This window comes from Rhincodon typus, chromosome 6 (assembly GCF_021869965.1).
Source record: "Rhincodon typus isolate 14 chromosome 6, sRhiTyp1.1, whole genome shotgun sequence".
NCBI classification, from domain to species: domain Eukaryota; kingdom Metazoa; phylum Chordata; class Chondrichthyes; order Orectolobiformes; family Rhincodontidae; genus Rhincodon; species Rhincodon typus.
Genome location: NC_063337.1, coordinates 51,271,714 through 51,291,877, shown reverse-complemented (window position 1 = coordinate 51,291,877; position 20,164 = coordinate 51,271,714). Strand labels below are relative to the sequence as shown.

The following is a 20,164-nucleotide window of genomic DNA, read 5'->3' as shown; positions in this document are numbered from 1 at the left end:
GGGGCTTCAAGGATCTTTGAGAGGTGTAGTTTGGGGTGGGGGGTGAGTTATGCATGGTAGTGAGCTAAGTTTGCTAAACAGTTACTCAACAATTCGTTGGTGTATTTAATAGGCTAATTTTTCTTGTGTAACTATTTAACCTAATTTTGTCGGAACCCTCAAATCTCTAATTTAAGATGGACAAGTTCAGAGGATTCCAGGCACAGAGGAATGGCTCTGCCGAAAAATGTCATTTCCCAGGCAATTGCTTTGTAGTGTGCTATGATGAGGTTTCTGCAGTCTCTATATGCAAGGTAATCTCACTGTTGTGCTGTTATGAAATGAGAAAGTTTGTGGAATCTTACTACACACAAACAGTAGTCAGATAATCTGTTATAAATCCCATTAATGAAGGATAATTGCTGGTCAAGATAGGAAGTGATCTTTCCTGCTTGTCTTCAAAATATTGTTATTATTTTACATCCTTGTGAGAGGACATAAGAAATACCGGGTTAACATCTCTTCCCAAATTTGTCAGTTCCAAAAGTGCAGCGAGCTCCCAGTTCTGCACTGAAGGCTCAGCTAAGGTTTGTGCTCAAGTTTGTGGGAACTTGAACACAGTAACTTTTCGATCCAGATGTATGCCACAACTGCACTTTGACTGAAAACTCAGTTTCTAATTGCCACATTCAACAGATTACCATTGAAAATCTGAAAAGTTTGCAGTAAAAATATTTTTAGAAAACAGAGTACAGCAACAGAAATCTCTCCCATAATTCTTTTGGACACTGAAGCTATTTCCTAAACACATCAAAAAAAGATACTGATTGGTTAAGATCAGAGACTGAAGCTTTAATCAGTGTTCTTTCATTGATTCATTCAATCACAAAAAATATTACTGTACTTAGTAAGGGTACATATCAAACAAAATTGGAGATTAGAAATAATACAATGTGACAAATATACACCCATTAAGTTGTGCTATTTTAGTGGATGCAAGGCCAAAATTGGATAAAATTTGAGAAAAACTAAAGAGCAAAGAATTTGCAAACCATCAATACCAGAACAAATAACAGCTGACCAAACATCATAAAAATGAGATACAACAGAAAGTTCAACAATAATATTCTGTTAACTCCAGCTGGCAAAAACAAACTTGAAACTCGGTCAATGCTATCATCCCAGCTGATGATATTACTGGACAAGTTAAATTCCAACTTGAAATCTGGTTTGATAGACTAGAAATTTAATTTTGGCAATTGGTTTATTTCTGTGGTCAGTAAGTGAATATATTAAAAAGAGGCTGCCAATCTACTTTTAACAAAAAAGATCATATTTTTGTTCGTGTTATTACACAAATCCTTCTTCTAACTTAGCCTTTGGGATCAGTTTAACTCAGTTGGCTGGACAGCAGATTTGCAATGCAGAGTGAAGCTAACAGCATGGGTTCAACTCTTACGCTGGCTGAGGTTACCATGAAGGACTCTCCTTCTCAACCTCTCCACTTGTCTGAGGCATGGTGACCCTCAGGTTAAAATACCACCAGCTGTGTTTCTCCAATGAGACAGTCGCCCTGCAGTTTGGTAAGACAATGGTGACTTTACCTTTATACAAGAACTATTTGAAATGTTTTTAGTACATATTAGGAAGATTCAATCTTCTTATCCTCACCTTAAAAGTCTGAGTTACTCTCTTTCCACTTTAAAAGCTTCTGTTCAGTAAGCATGGCTATACTTGGCTTCTTACCAGCAAACTTCTGCATTCACTCTACACCATCATCTCTGGGTCAGATTTCTTCAGGAGACCATTAAGCTGTTAACATAACTGATTTATTCCTCACCAGGTGTTCACTTAAATTGTGCATTCAATGGCCTTGTAAGATATTCATAGATCATCATCACAGAATTCCTATAGTGTGGAAACAGGCCCTTTGGCCCAAAAAATCCACACCAACCCTCAGAGCAACCCACCCAGACCCATTCCCCCCTCCCCGAACACCACGGGCAATTTAGCATGGCCAATCCACCTAGCCTGCACATTTTTGGACTGTGGGAGGAAACTGGAGCACCCAGAGAAAACCCAAGCAGACACGGGGAGAATGCGCAAACTCCACACAGATAGTGGCCCGAGGGTGGAATTGAACTCAGGTCCCCGGTGCTGTGAGGCAGCAGTGCTAAATACTGAGCCATCGTGCTGCCCACATTCTCCTGTCACCTAACTTTTCGCCATACAGGACTTTTCTTCTGCACTGTCTTTTTTTTTTTAAAATTGCTAAACTGCAGTGGTAAATCAAGGCTGATACACGCCTTTTCTCTCCATTGGACATGCTTATCTCTCTGAAAGACACTTACCTACCCATTAGTCTTCTAAATGGTTCTATCTTTCTAGAAAGAAAGACATTTCTATCTCTGCCTCCTTGTCCCAGAGGACAGCTTGTTGCTGCAACCCATTTTATTTTTCTCTTCAGAGTCACTGAAGTGTTACAGGTGCAGCAGGAGGCCATTCAACCCCTCCCGTCTTCAGCAGCTTTCCAAATGGGAATTATAACTTAGTGCCATTCTCCTGCCTGCTTCCCATACTCTTGCACATTATTTAAACAGAAAGAATCATCTAATGCCATTGAATGCCTCAATTAAACTTGCTTCCATCTCACTTCTAGGCAGTTTATTCCAGACCTGACTCAATAGTTGTGTGAGGAAGTTCTTTTCTCAAATCACGTTTATTTCTTTTGCAAATCACTCGAAATCTGTACCATCTCATTCTTGATCGTTGTAAGATTGCGAAGAGTTTCTCCCTAGCTACTCTATGCAGTCTCATGATTTTAAGAACTTCTATTCGACCTCATTTTAGCCACCTTCTCTTCATGAGAATCGGTTCCAACCTCTCCAATCTATCACCTTAACTGAAGCGATTCTTGTAAATCTCTTCCGCACTCTCTCTAAAACGTTCACATCACTCCTACAGTGTGGCTGACCAGTAGCACAGAAGTTCCTAGGTGGACAATCATACTTGTTAGCAAGCAGTTGCTGATGACAACAGAATGGCACCCAGAACCGTACATGATATTATGGCTGGAGTCTAACAAATGCCTTTCAAAAGTTAAGCCAAATCTCTTTACTCGAGCCCCATTAATAAAGTCCAGGGTACTGTTTGCTTCAACAACTGCTCTCTCCTGCCATTTTGAATATGCTATGCACATATACACCCATGTCCGTGTGCTCCTGCAGCCTCCTAAATCTTTGACAAACAACATAAAAGAACTGTGCATGTTCATCCTATCGAAACTCATCATTTTAACTTCTCTGCATTGAATTTCATTTGTCACTGAATCAACAAAGTTTTGAGAAATTAAAACTGATGCATCACCTATATCATTAGCCGCTTCTTTTAGGACCATAGGTTGAAGTTCATCAGGATCTGGGCAATTGACAGGCCTAAGTTCCAATAATATAGTGGGAACCACTTCTGTGGAGATTGACAGTTTCTCCAATTAATGAGCTTCCCTCTTGTTTTTGTCTTAAAACCTCCCCCCGCCCATATTTCTCCTTGAAAGCTATGATGATTCTAACTCCGAGTCAGGTCTGATGAAATGTTAACTATTACCTTCCACAAATTCTATGAGACCGAATGTGCATTTGCAGCATTTTATTATTTATTTCCAATTTCCAGCATCTGCAGCATTTTGCTTGTGTTCAAAACTTAGCACATTTGATATTTTTCATTTCTTGAAATCTAGATTATTCATTCATGCACCCCTTCCTCTCTCACTTCATGTTTCTTGATCTATACACACCAATACGTAATCTCTCTCAAGATCCCTTCTTCTCACAATCGTTCCTTCTCCCACAAACAACCATACATCAATCTTCATCAATCTCTCTCCTTCTGCATTTAGTGTCCGTCACTAATGATTAATGGTGACAACTTGTTTCATAATTTTCAGTAATAAATCAATTAGCAAATTCCAGTTGCCAAATTTTATAATTTATAAAAGCTGAAATATGCTGTAGACCCTGCTGATAAATGTAATATGATGGCTACTATTAAATAATACTTTTTTAAAAAAATCCCTTCATAGGAGGGCATTGCTGGCTACACTAACATTTATTGCCCTCCCTAATTGCCCAGAGGACAGTTGAGTTAACCCTATTGCTGAGAATCTGGAATCACACATAGGCCAGACCAGGTAAGACTGGGAGATTTCCTTCCCTGAAGAACATTAGTGAACCAGATGGGTTTTTCTGACAAACGACACCAGTTTCACGGTGATCATAAGTCTGTTAACTCCAGGATTTTAAATGCATTCAAATTCCACCATTTGCCATGGTGGGATTTGAACCCCAAATTATTAACAGTCTACCGCTAATACCACTAGTCCGTTGCCTCCTTTCTGATCATTCAAATTTTCTAGCAAGCACTGAATTTTATAAACTCGTGCGTGAATACTTTTGTATTATTCATCATGGGATTGAATGCCTGATAAGATGCAAGAAAATACACCCAAGTGCATGGTGGTCACAAGATGTGCAGGGTCATTCCAGCCCAAGGGTGAACTTATTTCTATTTATTGACATATGGGGAACACTTTTCATTGAATTAGAGAATACAGGTACAATCAATGAACAGGCAGTTAATTATACAAGTAAACTAATTTTCAAAGCTTTACAAGCTAACAGCTAAGTTTATTCAAACAGTATCTGAAAATGTTTTGTATCCTTTTCAATGGACAAGTTGAACACAAATGTGGGCAACATTTGGAAATAAGGCAAATCTAACTAGATATTTAGATGATAGAACTACTCTATTCAGATACTTCAACACTAATAAGTTGGCAAAGGGCTCACCAAGTATTCTCACATATGCTTGGAATTCTATTTTTGATTGTAAACAGGATTGTGGAAGGGCTTTAGTGGCACAGCAATGGTATCCCAACTTCTGAGCCAGAAGGCCTGGTTCCAGAAGTGTGTCATAACAAATCTGCACAGGTTGATTGCAAATATTTACTCATAATTATGATTATTATACACAGTATATACAAATTAATATACACCATATAGTCCAGGCTCACAGAGTAGAAGATAACAAATAGCTAAGGCCAAGGCAACATAAGCAGCCATCTTCTGACAAAGATTTGCAACTGATATCATAATAAAGGCCTAAATTATATTCCACATTAATCTTCAGTCTAGAAATTATTGTACTGATATTATGTTCATCTAGCGTGTCTTTGCCACTTCAACAGGAATGTTAACATACCTAAAAATCCATAATGAGTCAAACCAATATAAAGTCTGCATCAGAGTAACATCTTCTAGATATGGCCCATAATGTTTAGGAAAAGAAAACTGCGACGTATGTTATGTCCATTTTTAACATGACCCTAAAATTATTGGATAAAAATCATACGTAGAAACAAATTCTAAGCCTATGGTTTATCACGTTCCTTAAAAACGTAAAGGAGGATCATAGAGGAAGGGGGTGAAGACAGCCTCGAAGTCTACCATTTCTACAAAACAAACTAACGTTAACCCCAGTCAGTAGCCTGCCGGCCTGCCCCTCTTGCGTCATGTTAGCGGTAGGGACCCGGGCTCCTCCGCACTCGAGCAGTAGGAGCAGATCCGTCCAGCGGCCTAGTCAAGCAACATACTCCCTCAATTCCTTCCATCGCTCACGGCAACCAGCCTCTTCAGTAACGAATAAACAGAAAGGTAAACAGCTCAACACTCACTTATCTTCACTCTTGTTTTTCTGTTTTTTCCCCATGTTTTGTACACTGTTACCTCACTGTCACTTTTTAAAATCTCTTTCAGACATATGGCAGTCGCGTGAATCTGCGCATGTGCTACCACGGCTGACCCGTTCCCTGATGTGATCTCTGATTGGCTGTGGTTTCAGCCCATCGGCCCGCCTGTCAATCATTCAAGGCGGAAGTAGAAAGTGCAAAGAAGTAAATGATGCAAAAGAGCTGGGATCAATACTGCAAAAGGACTTTTAGGAGAGCATCAAGATTCAATCTTGCTTTTTATGATTATTATTTTAAGAAGGGGAATTTGGCGACTATTTTTCCTTCCAACGGTTTATGATAAGTACAAATGCCAAAACTGTGAAGGAAAAATATTACATTTTATCAAATATTTGCTTCCTATTACAGTCGCAAATCTGCATCTCAAAAGCTCTCCTTTAACATCAGGTAAACATTATAATTTAAAAATATCAATATGCTATTCTAATTTATTAAATTCTGTTGCAATTTATAGTTTACTTCTTCTAACCATGGTTAGAAGCGTATTTGTTGTAATGTATTTACCTTTTCCTTTATTTAAATTGTGACTATCATATCATTATTTAGTACTGGAAACTGGTGGATTGCAATTTTTGTTTCTCACGATATTACATGATTCAAACAAGGCGACATTTATTGTCCATTTATTGGTGACTGAGACCTTACGTTCAGTCTTAGTAATGAGGGTGCCATAAGAAGTTCCAGAATGGTGAAGGAGTACAGGCCAAAGTAAAGATAGTTTGTGACTTGGAGGAAAACTTATAGGTGATGGTTTTCTCGTGTTATCGTTGTTCTGTTCTCACTCGTAGTAGGACTGGAAGGCTTTCCATACAATTTTAAAATCGCATGTGTTATTGCCACAAGGTTTGAACGATGGAATGTGTGTTATTTTCTTAGACGATTATTCCTTTCCTTGTAGTAACTACCACCTCTATAGTATGCGGTGCTGAGTCAAGATTGTTTGAGGCAGTCTGCTACAAACAGTGTCCCTTTCTTCTCTCTACCTATCTAGTGATTATTGGTAGGAGGATCCATCACCATGGACTATCTACAGAAGAGGGACTGTTCTTAGATAACAAGGTTTACTGCATTATAACAATGAGTGCAAATATATTCGATCAGGCATAATTACTAGGACCATAAGGAGTTTGTACAAGTGCATTTGCTCCTTCCAAAAGCCAGAGCAGAACTTGTCAACACTTTGTCTTTATGTTACATCACAATGAGTGGAGCTCAATGTCATATGAGCATTCATTTCTTCAGAACTGTCACCTTATATACTTGGGAAGGATGTTGAGTGCAATGGCATAGATGATATTCAAAAATTGCTCAACACTAGATGCAGTTAAGTTTATTGAATGTTGCTGTTGTTGCACTGAGTGAGATATGTGTTTCATTACACTCAAAACATAAACTGTTGGAGATCTTTTGAACTATCACCCTGTTCCCTTGGCTTCTCCTATGAGCATTGTTTAGTGATTGTTTTGGGTAGCATCTTTGTATCAACAGAAAAGTATAATTCTTGAAACTATAAAATTGCATAATTGGAGAAGCAGGGGCAGAGTTTTTCTCTTGTTTACCACCATTTGGGTCAAATAGAATCGATAAAATGTGGAGCTGAAGGAGCACAGCACGTCAGGCAGTATCAGAGGAGCAGGAAAGTCAATGTTTCGAGTCTGGACCCTTCAGCCGGACTGGGGAGGGGAAGGGAGCTCAGAAATAAACGGGCGAGGTTGGGCTGGAGGAAGGAGGAGGGATGATGATAGGTGGATGCAGGTAGGGAATTGTAGAGATTGGTCAGTGGGAAGGATGGAGTGAATGGATGAGAAGGAAGATGGACAGGTGTATCAGGTCAAAGAGGTGGGGATGAGAGGTAGGGCTGGACATGGGACGAGGCTGGTGGTGGGGAGATTTTGAAGCTGGTGAACTCTATGTTGAGGCCATTGGGCTGTAAGCTCCCAAGGCGGAATGTAAGGCGTTGCTCTTCCAGTTTACGTGTGGCCTCATTTTAACAGTGGAGGAGGCCCAGGATGGATATGTCGCCAAGGGAGTAGGATGGGGAGTTGAAATGGCTAGCTACCGGAAGGTGGCATTGATTGGAGCATACCGACGTAGATGCTCTGCAAATCGGTCCCTGAATCAGTGCTTGGTCTCCCTGATATAGGGAAGACCACATTGGGAGCAACTGATACAGTAGATCAGGTTAGAAGATGTACAGGTAAATCTCTGCTGGATATGGAATATTGTTTGGAGCCTTGGATGCAGCTGAGAGGGAATGTGTAGGGGCAGATGTAGCACCTCCTGCGGTTGCAGGGCAGGATGCCAGATGTGGTGGGAAAATTGGTGGGGCATGTGCAGCTGACGAGGGAGTGAGCAGTCCCTACAGAAAGCAGATAGAGATGGGGAAGGAAATATCTTTTTGGTGGTGGGGTGAAATCACAGGTGGCAAAAACGGCGGAGGATGATGCATTGGTATTGGAGATTGGTGGGTTAGTATGTGAGGACCGGGGGACTTTATTCTTGTTGTCGTTAGGGGAAGGGGATTTGAGGGCAGAAGTGCGGGAAATGAGGAGATGTGGTTGAGGGCATTCTGAATCACAGGAGACGGGAAATTATGGTCCTTGAAGAAGGATGGCATCTGGGATGTCCGGGAGTGGAACGCTTCATCCCGGGACAGATGCGACAGAGGCGGAGGTATTGGGAGTATGGGATCACATTTTTGCAAGAGGATAGGTGAGAGGAGGTGTGGTCAAGATAGCTGTGGGAGTCGGTGGGTTTGAAATGGAAGTCGGTTGCCAGAGATGGAGACGCAGAGGTCCAGGAAGTGGAGGGAGGTGTCAGAGTTGGTCCAGGTGAATTTGAGATTAGAACATAGAACATAGAACATTACAGCGCAATACAGGCCCTTTGGCCCTCGATGTTGCGCCGACCTGTGAAACCAATCTGAAGCCCATCTAACCTACACTATTCCGTTATCATTCATATGTTTATCCAATGACCATTTAAATGCCCTTAAAGTTGGCAAGTCTACTACTTTTGCAGGCAGGGCATTCCACGCCCTTACTACTCTCTGAGTAAAGAACCTATCTCTGACATCTGTCCTATATCTATCACCTCTCAATTTAAAGCTATGTCCCCTCGTGCTAGCCATCACCATCTGAGGAAAAAGGCTCTCGCTGTCCACCCTATCTAATCCTCTGATCATCTTGTATATCTCTATTAAGTCACCTCTTAACCTTCTTCTTTCCAACAATAACAGCATCAAGTCCCTCAGCCTTTCCTCATAAGACCTTCCCTCCATAACCAGGCAACATCCTGGTAAATCTCCTCTGCACCCTTTCCAATGCTTCCACATTCCTCCTATAATGCGGCGACCAGAACTGTACACAATACTCCAAGTGCGGCCGCCCCAGAGTTTTGTACAGCTGCAACATGACCTCATGGCTCCGAAACTCAATCCCTCTACCAATAAAACCTAACACACCGTACGCCTTCTTATTAACCCTATCAACCTGAGTGGCAACTTTCAGGGATCGATGCACATGGACACCGAGATCTCTCTGTTCATCCACACTACCAAGAATCTTACCATTAGCCCAGTACTCTGTATTCCTGTTACTCCTTCCAAAATGAATCACCTCACACTTTTCCGCATTAAACTCCATTTGCCACCTCTCAGCCCAGCTCTGCAGCTTATCTATGTCCCTCTGTAACCTGCAACATCCTTCCGCACTATCCACAACTCCACCGACTTTCGTGTCATCCGCAAATTTACTAACCCATCCTTCTACGCCCTCATCCAAGTCATTTATAAAAATGACAAACAGCAGTGGCCCCAAAACAGATCCTTGCGGTACACCACTAGTAACTGAACTCCAGGATGAACATTTCCCATCAACCACCACCCTCTGTCTTCTTACAGCTAGCCAATTTCTGATTCAAACCGCTAAATCACCCTCAATCCCATGCCTCCGTATTTTCTGCAATAGCCTACCGTGCGGAACCTTATCAAACGCTTTACTGAAATCCATATACACCACATCAACCGCTTTACCCTCATCCACCTGTTTGGTCACCTTCTCAAAGAACTCAATAAGATTTTTGAGGCACGACCTACCCTTCACAAAACCGTGTTGACTATCCCTAATCAAATTATTCCTTTCTAGATGATTATAAATCCTATCTCTTATAATCTTTTCCAACACTTTACCCACAACCGAAGTAAGGCTCACTGGTCTATAATTACCAGGGTTGTCTCTACTCCCCTTCTTGAACAAGGGGAGAACATTTGCTATCCTCCAGTCTTCTGGCACTATTCTTGTAGACAATGACGACATAAAGATCAAAGCCAAAGGCTCTGCAATCTCCTCCCTAGCTTCCCAGAGAATCCTAGGATAAATCCCATCCGGCCCAGGGGATTTATCTATTTTCACACTTTCCAGAATGGCTAACACCTCCTCCTTATGAACCTCAATCCCGTCTAGTCTAATAGCCTGCATCTCAGTATTCTCCTCGACAACATTGTCTTTTTCCTGTGTGAATACTGACGAAAAATATTCATTTAGTGCCTCTCCTTTCTCGTCAGACTCCACGCACAACTTCCCACGTCCTTGACTGGCCCTAATCTTACTCTAATCATTCTTTTATTCCTGACATACCTATAGAAAGTTTTAGGGTTTTCCTTGATCCTACCTGCTAAAGACTTCTCATGTCACCTCCTGGCTCTCCTTAGCTCTCTCTTTAGGTCCTTCCTGGCTAACTTGTAACTCTCAAGTGCCCTAACTGAGCCTTCACGCCTCATCTTTACATAAGCCTCCTTCTTCCTCTTGACAAGAGATTCAACTTCTTTAGTAAACCAAGGTTCCCTCGCTCGACCACTTCCTCCCTGCTGACAGGTACATACTTATCAAGGACACGCAGTAGCTGTTCCTTGATCAAGCTCCACATTTCAATTGTGCCCAGCCCCTGCAGTTTCCTTCTCCATCCTATGCATCCTAAATCTTGCCTAATCGCCTCATAATTGCCTTTCCCTCAGCTATAACTCTTGCCCTGCAGTATATACCTATCCCTTTCCATCGCTAAAGTAAACGTAACCGAATTGTGGTCACTGTCACCAAAGTGCTCACCTACCTCCAAATCTAACACCTGGCCTGGTTCATTACCCAGTACCAAATCCAATGTGGCCTCGCCTCTTGTTGGCCTATCTACATACTGTGTCAGGAAACCCTCCTGCACACATTGGACAAAAACTGACCCATCTAAAGTACTCGAACTATAGTGTTTCCAGTCAATATTTGGAAAGTTAAAGTCCCCCATAACAACTACCCTGTTACTTTCGCTCCTATCCAGAATCATCTTTGCAATCCTTTCTTCTACATCTCTGGAACTTTTCGGAGGCCTATAGAAAACTCCCAACAGGGTGACCTCTCCTTTCCTGTTTCTAACCTCAGCCCATACTACCTTAGTAGACGAGTCCTCATCAAACGTCTTTTCTGCCACCGTAACACTGTCCTTGACTAACAATGCCACACCTCCCGCTGTTTTACCACCTTCCCTGATCTTACTGAAACATCTAAACCCCGGAACCTGCAACAACCATTCCTGTCCCTGCTCTATCCATGTCTTCGAAATGGCCACAACATCGAAGTCCCAGGTACCAACCCATGCTGCAAGTTCACCCACCTTATTCCGGATGCTCCTGGCGTTGAATTAGACTCACTTCAAACCACCTTCCTGCCTGCCGGTACACTCCTGTGACCTTGAAACCTTATTCATGACCTCACGGCTCTCAACCTCCTGTACACTGGAGCTACAATTCAGGCTCCCGTCCCCCTGCTGAATTAATTTAAACCCTCCCGAAGAGCATTAGCAAATTGTCCCCCCAGGATATTGGTACCCCTCTGGTTCAGGTGTAGACCATCCCGTTTGTAGAGGTCCCACCTACCCCAGAATGACCCCCAATTATCCAGGTATCTGAATCCCTCCCTCCTGCACCATCCCTGTAGCCATATGTTCAACTGCTCTCTCTCCCTATTCCTCGCCTCGCTAGCACGTGGCACAGGTAACAAACCAGAGATAACAACTCTGTTTGTTCTAGCTCTAAGCTTCCATCCTAGCTCCTTGAATGTCTGCCTTACATCCCCATCCCTTTTCCTACCTATGTCGTTGGTGCTTTTGTGGACCACGACTTGGGGCTGCTCGCCCTCCCCCTTAAGGATCCTGAAAACACGATCCCAGACATCACGGACCCTGGCACCTGGGAGGCAACACACCAATCGCGAGTCTCTCTCGTTCCCACAGAATCTCCTATCTGTCCCCCTAACTATGGAGTCCCCAGTGACTAATGCTCTCCTCCTCTCCCCCCTTCCCTTCTGAGCAACAGGGACAGACTCTGTGCCAGAGACCTGTACCCCATGGCTTACCCCTGGTAAGTCGTCCCCCCCAACAGTATCCAAAACAGTATACTTGTTATTGAGGGGAACGGCCACAGGGGATCCCTGCACTGTCTGCCTGTTCCCTTTCCGTCCCCTGACTGTAACCCATTTACCTTTTTCCTGTACCTGAGGTATGACTACCTCCCTGTAACTCCTCTCAATTACCCCCTCAGCCTCCCGAATGATCCAAAGTTCGTCCAGCTCCAGCTCCAGCTCCAGCTCCAGTTCCCTAACGCGGTTTCTGAGGAGCTGGAGTTGCGTGCACTTCCCGCAGATGAAGTCAGTGGGGACACTAGAGATTGGGGTGAAAGGTATTGCTGAAGTTGATGAACCATTCAAACTCCTCGTGGGGGCATGTGGCAGCACCAATACAGTCATCAATGTAGCGGAGGAAGAGGTGAGGGATGGTGCCAGTGTGTCTGCAGAAGAGGTACTGTTCCACCAATCTGGCAAAGACGCAGGCATAGCTCGGACCCATGCGGGTGCCCATAGCCACCCCCTTAATTTGTAGGAAGTGGAAGGAGTCAAAGGAATAATTGTTGAGGGTGAGGACTAGTTCCGCCAAGCGGATGAGAATGTTGGTGGAGGGGAACAGGTTGGGCCTGTGAGAGAGGAAGAAACAGAGGGCTTTTATGCCCTCCTCATTGGGGATACAGGCATAGAGAGACTGAATATCCATGGTGAAGATGAGATGCTGGGGACCGGGGAATTGAAAGTCTTGGAGAAGGTAGAGGGCGTGGGTAGTTTCCCGAACGTAGGTGGGGAATTCCAGGACCAGAAGGGAAAGAACAGACTTAAGGTAGGAGGAGATGAGTTCAGTGCGGCAGGAGCAGACAGAAACAACGGTTTGACTGGGGCAGTCAGGTTTATGAATTTTTGTTCTTGTTTTGACAGAAATGAGCAGAGTTCACATCCCAAATTAGCAAGGCCAGTGGTGTTAGAAGCGCCAAAGTAAAATGAGCATGCGTATCATATAACAGTAAACTGCATCAGATCTGCACTTAAGGATCCAGATTTTAAATTGATGTTAGGGCTTCCAAGGTGGTAGGAGATATCCAGGATTTGTCAGAGCAAGATAGAAATCTGTTTTTTGGATGTTTACAATGCTTGCTCATTTTTGCCCTCTCTATCTCTTTACACCCACTCTCCAAACACACACACACACTTAAATTCTCGTGAACTTGTGCAGTAATTATTGCATTGATTTATACTTCTGGTAGAACCACTCCAACTCCTACTCCCTCTGTCCTATTTCCATTAAACCACTGATAATCAACTTTTTTCCCTGATCCCCATGTTAACAACTATTTTTAATGGTTCTCTCTTTTCAGGTACTGTCCTGACCTCCTTAATATCTGCCATCATCACCCCTCTCCTTAAAAAAAAACTAACTTGCCCTTGCAAACAACTAATTCAACTCCAACAAAACAGAAACTTCTGGATAAACTCAACAGGTCTGGCAGCATCTGTACAGAAAAAAACAGAATTAATGTCTTGAAATGTTAACACAGTTTTCTCTCCACTGAAGCTGCTAGACCTGCTGAGTTTCTCCAGCAATTTCTGTTTTTGTTTCAGATTTGCAATACACACCATTCTTTGTTTTATTTTGTGCGCCATCTCTAAACTCCCTTTACCTTCAGTCGTTGACTGCCAAATCATTGCCCTTTTTTTTACCCTGGCACCCCATATTTGAAAACTCCAATCAGGTTTCCATGCCTTTAAAGCATAAAAATGGTTCTCATCAAAGTCACAATTCACATCTTCTGTGATTGTGACAAGGGCAAACTCTCCGTCTTCATGCCTCTTGATCTGCCTGCAGCCTTTTATATTGTGGTCCACACAAGCCTCCTCCTATGCCTTTCTATTGTTATTCAGCTGGGTAGCCTGGATTCCATTCTCATCGACATAGAGAACCACTTATAAGGACTACTTTTCCCAATCTTGAATTGTTAATTTATGTTTCCCAAAAATCTAGACTCAGTTCTCTGCGCCGCAGTGTCACCATCCTAAAACAATTATTTTTCACATTCACATTGATAACATGCTATTCTACTTCACTGCCAGCTCTCCTGACGCCTCCATTTTTGCTAAATTATCAGACTCTTTTCCTGTCATCAAATACCAGATCAACCAGAAATTTCCTCCAGTTAAATATTGGGAAAACCAAAGCCATTGACTTTATTGCCAGCTACAAACGATGTATCCTAACCATTAATTCCATTCCTTTCCTTGGCAACTGTCTGATGCTGAAACACTTGATACCAAGGTGAATTGCTACTCACATAGCCATGCCACTGGTGAGAGTGACTATTTCATCTCTGTACCATTGTTGAGATCCATCCCTGACTCAGCGCTTCTGCTTTTAAAACCCTCATTCATGTCTTTGTTATGTCTGGATTTAGCTCCATTATTCATGGTTGTCATTTCCGATCAGAATTCTGATGCAAGGTAATGGACCTGAAATATTACCTGTGGTTCTCTTTATATGATCTGCTAAGTATTTCCTGAATTTTTGTGTTTCTACATGCAGTTTTGTGTTTGAAATTGAAGCACTACTTGTGATAAATTGTTCTCACTTTCACATCCCAAATCCTTGTCCATCTTTGCTGCAAGTCCTTATTTCAATCCTTTCAATCAAGCCTCTACCCTATGCCACGTTACTTATCAAGGTCACAAACGAATCCTATGGCACTGTGACAAAGGTAAACTAACCCTCATTATCGTCTTGACTTGTGTACAGTTTTGGCACAGTTAACTACACCATTCTACTTTAGTCTCTTTCCACTATCATCCAGTTGTCTTCAATTGCCTTACCACTGTCCATTGTTATCAATCCAGTCATAGCCAAAGTATCATCTTCTCTTTCCAATGTCTTGCAATTGAAGTCGCTTAGGAATTTATCTCCTCTATCTCTGTTGCTTCTTCGCCTACTTTCCTTAGTGACATCTTCCAAAAACAACGAACCAGAATTTGCAGAGATTTCCTTATTGCTGAACTATCAGTGTCATCACACCTGAATTTGACTGCACCTTCAGGGTTTAGCACAAATTAAGAGGATTATCAGGGAGAAGTCATTAACTCTACATTTTATTGATACTGGATGTGCAATTTTATAAATAATCTAGTATAAATAATTGTTTTAAGTTAATAATAGCTTTTGAATTCAACCACTGTTAACAGCCTATTGCATGATGTCATTTATTATGAGTAGGTCTTTCACTGCTTTGTATTAGATTGCCTGGAGTGCCTCTGTTTCCATCATACAGCCAGTAATCAATGATTTTTTTTGATAATGATTTTTGATAAGAACATCCTTTTTTCCATTCTCTTTCTGCTGCTAGAAATGTGATCATATGTGCCTATAAAACAGAGTTGTTCTGTCCTGAGTCTCTTGAAGAGGGGTGTTATAAACCTGGGAATGAGCTGTTTGCTCCACAGAAAGCAAAGTAAATTTTTTTTTAATATTAGACAAAGTAAGCATGAGTGGGTGGACTCAGGTTCACACAGACTGAGTTGTTGAAGTTGGAGTTCAAGCTGCTAGATACGGCTGTCTCTCTCTGCAGCTGCAAAATGCTTGAGTTCTCTCTCTGCTGCTAGATTTCTTCTGTTGGTGTTCCTTTTCCTGGACTGAAGGAAATAGTGAGGGAAATCTGTTGTGCTGAAATTGCCTTTGCCAGTTTATGAGATGCTGCTACGTTAGAACAGCTGATGAGTAGCAGTTAAATATATATATTATTTTGTTAAATTTTTCATTAGAGTAAGTTATGCTTCTTTTTTGTTTGTAACTGTGGTGTAAAAATAAAGTGAGGTTTGCTTAAAGCTGAGTAGTTTGACCAATCAAATCATATCTGAAATGCGCCTTACATTTTCGTTTAAATAAAAGTTAGGGTTTAGGCTATCTTCTTGATATGTTTGAAGCTGTTTGCTGTAGTCCATAACATAAACCTCAATGTTAAGCCTTTCTCAAAGAGATTATACTAAATTTTGAACGATAATCTGAGTGACAACAATTGCTGAACAACTCACACTGAATTTATTGTTTATGAAATGTTGTTAAAAATCTTCATTTGGATTGTAACAGGTTTTTAAAACTTTTTTTTAAAGATTTATTCATATTTTACCTTCTATCTGAACCTGATTTGTATGTTCTGATCTTTATTTTGTTCTTCTTTTAAATAAAAACATGTTTTCATTATTTGTGTTTTTAAGGTTGTGGTCAACTGTTGGTATTGTTTAATGTGATTGGCTATTCAGAGAGCTTGCTGTCATCAATGCAGCCTAATTAAAAATACCCCAATCAATTGGGAATGAGGGATTTCTTTCCCGTGATCTCTCAACAAGACTTTTTTTAGGTCAGTGGAGCACCCTTGCTTCACCACTGGCTGCAAAATCTGCAACAATCCATTCGGTTTCACACAAACCCTCACGGATCATGAAGGAGAGCTACATGCACTCTGTCAACCCCTTCAGCATCTCCAATGTGTTACTGCTTCTTATCCAATACCCAGTCCTGGATGAACAGAAATTTCCTGTAATCAAATATTGAGAAGGGTGAAATCTTTGTCTGCAACCGCTTCCACAACCTGTCATCTCTAGCAAACAATTCCATCCCTGACATCTGTCTTGGCACCAAACTAGATTGTTTAAAACATTGATATCATATTTGATCCAAATTGAGGTTCTGACCATATCTGCTTCGGATATTCCCACTTATGTAGTATGACCCAACTCCAGCCCTGACCAATTCATCTGCTGCTAAAACTTATTCATGCCTTTATCATCTCTAGATTTGACAATTCCAATATTATCTTGACCAGTCCCTCGTCTTCTACCCTACATGAATGTGAGTTCATCCAAAACCCTGCTGTCACGCATATCACCCTTGTGATTGCTGATCTACATTAATTTCCCAGTCTGGCAATGCATCCGTTTTAAGTGTTTGTTTGCAAATTTTTGCATGGTCTCACAACTTGGTCCTTGTCAATGTATTCTCTCACCCAACAACTTTGGAGCTCTCCAGCCTTCCAAGGCTCCATACGTATCTTGCGCAGGTGGCATTTGAATCTGGATCTGCTGGCCCAGAGGTAGGGACACTATCACTGCGCAACAGGAGCCCAATAGCATCTTATGTATCTGTTTTTAATTGCTGTCCCATTGGTGCCACAACCTTCACCTGCTTGGAAAAATGTAATAAATTCAAATTTGACTTAAAAACGCAATGTGGTTCAGTTTCCTTCAAGACAGCATGTGGCACGGTTTCATGTCAAATGTTCTCTGGTCTGAACTTCCTAAGAAGCTCCCCATAGGTTCCACACTGATTTTGACTTAATTACTTGAATGCCCGTCCTTAAACCTTTCAGCTCACGTCCCTCATCGTGCTCAAAAATTCGGTAAAAATCAAACTTTTGGTCTATATGCCCCAATGTGGCCTTGTGTTGCTCGTTGCCAAATTTTGCTTAAAAATGTCTTTGGAAAAGATCTTGGGTTGTTTTACTACATCAAAGGAACTCAATAAATATGTACTTTGAGTAAATTCAAAAATGCTTTTTTCCCTTGTGGAAATGTTACTTTATCAGCTGCCCTTTTATTCTCCCCCAAAGAGCCAGCAGTAAATTTACGCAGGAGTGTGAAAAGCACAACAGTTTTGAAAGTGTCATACATAATAAAACATCATTGTTGTATTTTAATACGCCCATTTGAGAGCAACTTTGACAGACTTTTATGCAGCAGAGACTTGGAGACTAATATAGACCGGGGAAAGAGCGGAGTTCGGTTTTATCGGCATTTACGTGATTATTCGTAAGCAATAAAAATACCAAACTGTAGACCGACGGAGGTACAGTGATAAATTGAGAACGTGAAAGAAAGAGGGGCCCCGCCCCAGATCTCTGCCCGTTGCCAGGGAAGCAGACAGTGACCTTTAACCCCACGGACTGATTGAGGCCGGAAGCAGTGGGAGAGTGTTGCCGCTATAAATTAGAATAAGTAACGACGGAACAAGGGTCGAGAGTCGTGGGTGAGGAGTGAAGTTGGTGAGTTTATGTGGAGAGTATGATATGTGGGGCGGGCTTTCTCTGTTTGATGCTGAGGCCTGTTTTGGATGGAGGAAGAGGATGGGCCTCTGCGTGGAGTTGGCAGTTGGAAAGTTGTTGGTTCGCTACGGCCAAAGAAATTCCCCGTTACAAATAGTTCTCCGTGACTTCGCATGTTTCGTGTTTCCCAGTGTCAGAGGCCGAGTAGAGGTTCGGTAGCTTGCAGTTTAAGGCTGGTATTGCCGGATTGTCCCTTTTTGATGTTCATGGTCCCAATTTTCCATCATTGGTAAAGTCCCGCATGTGTCATGGGGTCGTCGAGTAATTTTTGGTGCTGCCTATTGGAAAACTTATCATACGATTTATTCTGCTCGTTAATGCTATTTTGGGCTAGTTATGTTTGATCTTAGGCTTCATTCGTTTCCGGAAATAGGTGTGGTTACTAACCTAAACAATCAGTCTGGAATAGGTACGACAGTTAGGAATGTGCTTTTCTTAAAAATAAGAAATTGTCTGGTTTAACTTGATGAAATGTGAAATTATTTGGCCTTATTAGGCATTAAGCATGCTGGCACATAGGATTCAACATAGAAGTAAAACAAAGAACTGTAGATGCTGGAAATTTGAAACAAAAACAAATTGTTGGAGACAGCAATTTCTGTTCTTTGGTTGTTCTATCTTGAATACGAAAATAAATGATCAATTATTATCTTTCCATTCACCAATGTGAAAGGAAACTTTAAAAATCCTTGTAAAATGGGGAATGATTCCCAATGTCTCCAATTTACATCTGGATTAGTTTTGATAAAATTTGAGTTTGTTTTTCTTCAAAGTACTGTCAGTCCTAAAGATAAAGTTGCCATAGTCCCAGCTGGTGGTGATTTAACCTGAGGGATTACCATGCCACAAATAATGAGTAAGGTTGAAAAGTTGGAATCTTCAACGGTAACCTAAGCTGGTGCAGGAATTTGAACCTGTGCTATTGGTGTCACCCTGTATTGCTGCCCAGCCATTCATAACTAAAATACTACTTCAGTAGAAGTAAATATTGTATTAATATTAAATATTATTTAAACACAAGCATACATATTAGGAGAAGATCTAGGCATCCAGGCCCTCAAACCTCCTTTACCATTTGATAAAGTCATGGCTGATCTGATTTGTGACCTCAAGTCAACTTGCTTGACAATCATAACCTTTTGAGTCTCTTTATCAAGAATCTATCTGACACTTAAAAATAGGCACTGATCTGCCCCAACTGCTCTCTGCGGAAGGGAATTCAACAAACTAACATTTGCTGAGGGAAATTATTTCTCCATCAGAGAATGGAACAATGTGCAAGGAGATCCTTCAGTCCACTGCATCTAGGTCAGCCGTTGAGCACCTATCTATTCTAATACCATTCCCAATACTAGGTCAGTACCCTTATGCTATTCATGTTTCAAGTATTCATCTAAATACTTGTTAAATGATTCCTAGCTCTACTGCCTTTTTAGGCAGTGAGTTCCAAATTCCCATCATCCTCTGGATTTGAAAAAAATCCTTTAACTTATTTCTAAGCCTCTTTCCCCTTAACATAAATCTGTAGTCCCTGGTTAGTCCCTTCTAAAGTGAAAATTTATTACCTACCTTATCTCTGCTCATATTTTTACAGAGCTCTGTATCCTCTGGCGTAAGGAAAACAGCCACAGCTTATCTAGTCCCTCTTTGTAACTGAAATGTTCCAGCCCTTTCAACACTTTGGTGAATCGCCTCTGCAACTTCTCTAAAGCAATCTTGACCTTCCAATAATGTGATGACCAGAACATCCTACACCAGCTGTGCCCTAACATTGGATCTTTTTACAGTTCAATCATAACATTCCCGCTCTTGTAGTCAATGTATTGACTAATAAAGGCTTCATCCCTGTGTCTTAAATGGGAGACCTGTTATTTTAA

General features: G+C 41.5%; 2 protein-coding genes across 3 annotated transcripts in view; one reads left to right on the top strand and one right to left on the bottom strand.

Moving 5' to 3' along the window:
* LOC125483313 (eukaryotic translation initiation factor 5B-like) overlaps positions 1 to 5,849 on the bottom strand; it is a 29,374-nt gene extending 23,525 nt beyond the window's left edge. The window contains exon 1 of one of the 2 annotated variants that reach the window (XM_048598008.1): positions 5,708 to 5,849. In XM_048598008.1, the coding sequence (XP_048453965.1) occupies positions 5,708 to 5,742 (35 nt within the window). In that variant the 5' untranslated portion in view covers positions 5,743 to 5,849. The remainder of the gene's footprint in view (positions 1 to 5,707) is intronic. The other variant, XM_048598007.1, reaches the window with a different exon arrangement.
* mrpl30 (mitochondrial ribosomal protein L30) overlaps positions 1 to 20,164 on the top strand; it is a 65,024-nt gene that overhangs the window by 33,314 nt on the left and 11,546 nt on the right. The gene's annotated exons all lie outside the window — the stretch shown is intronic.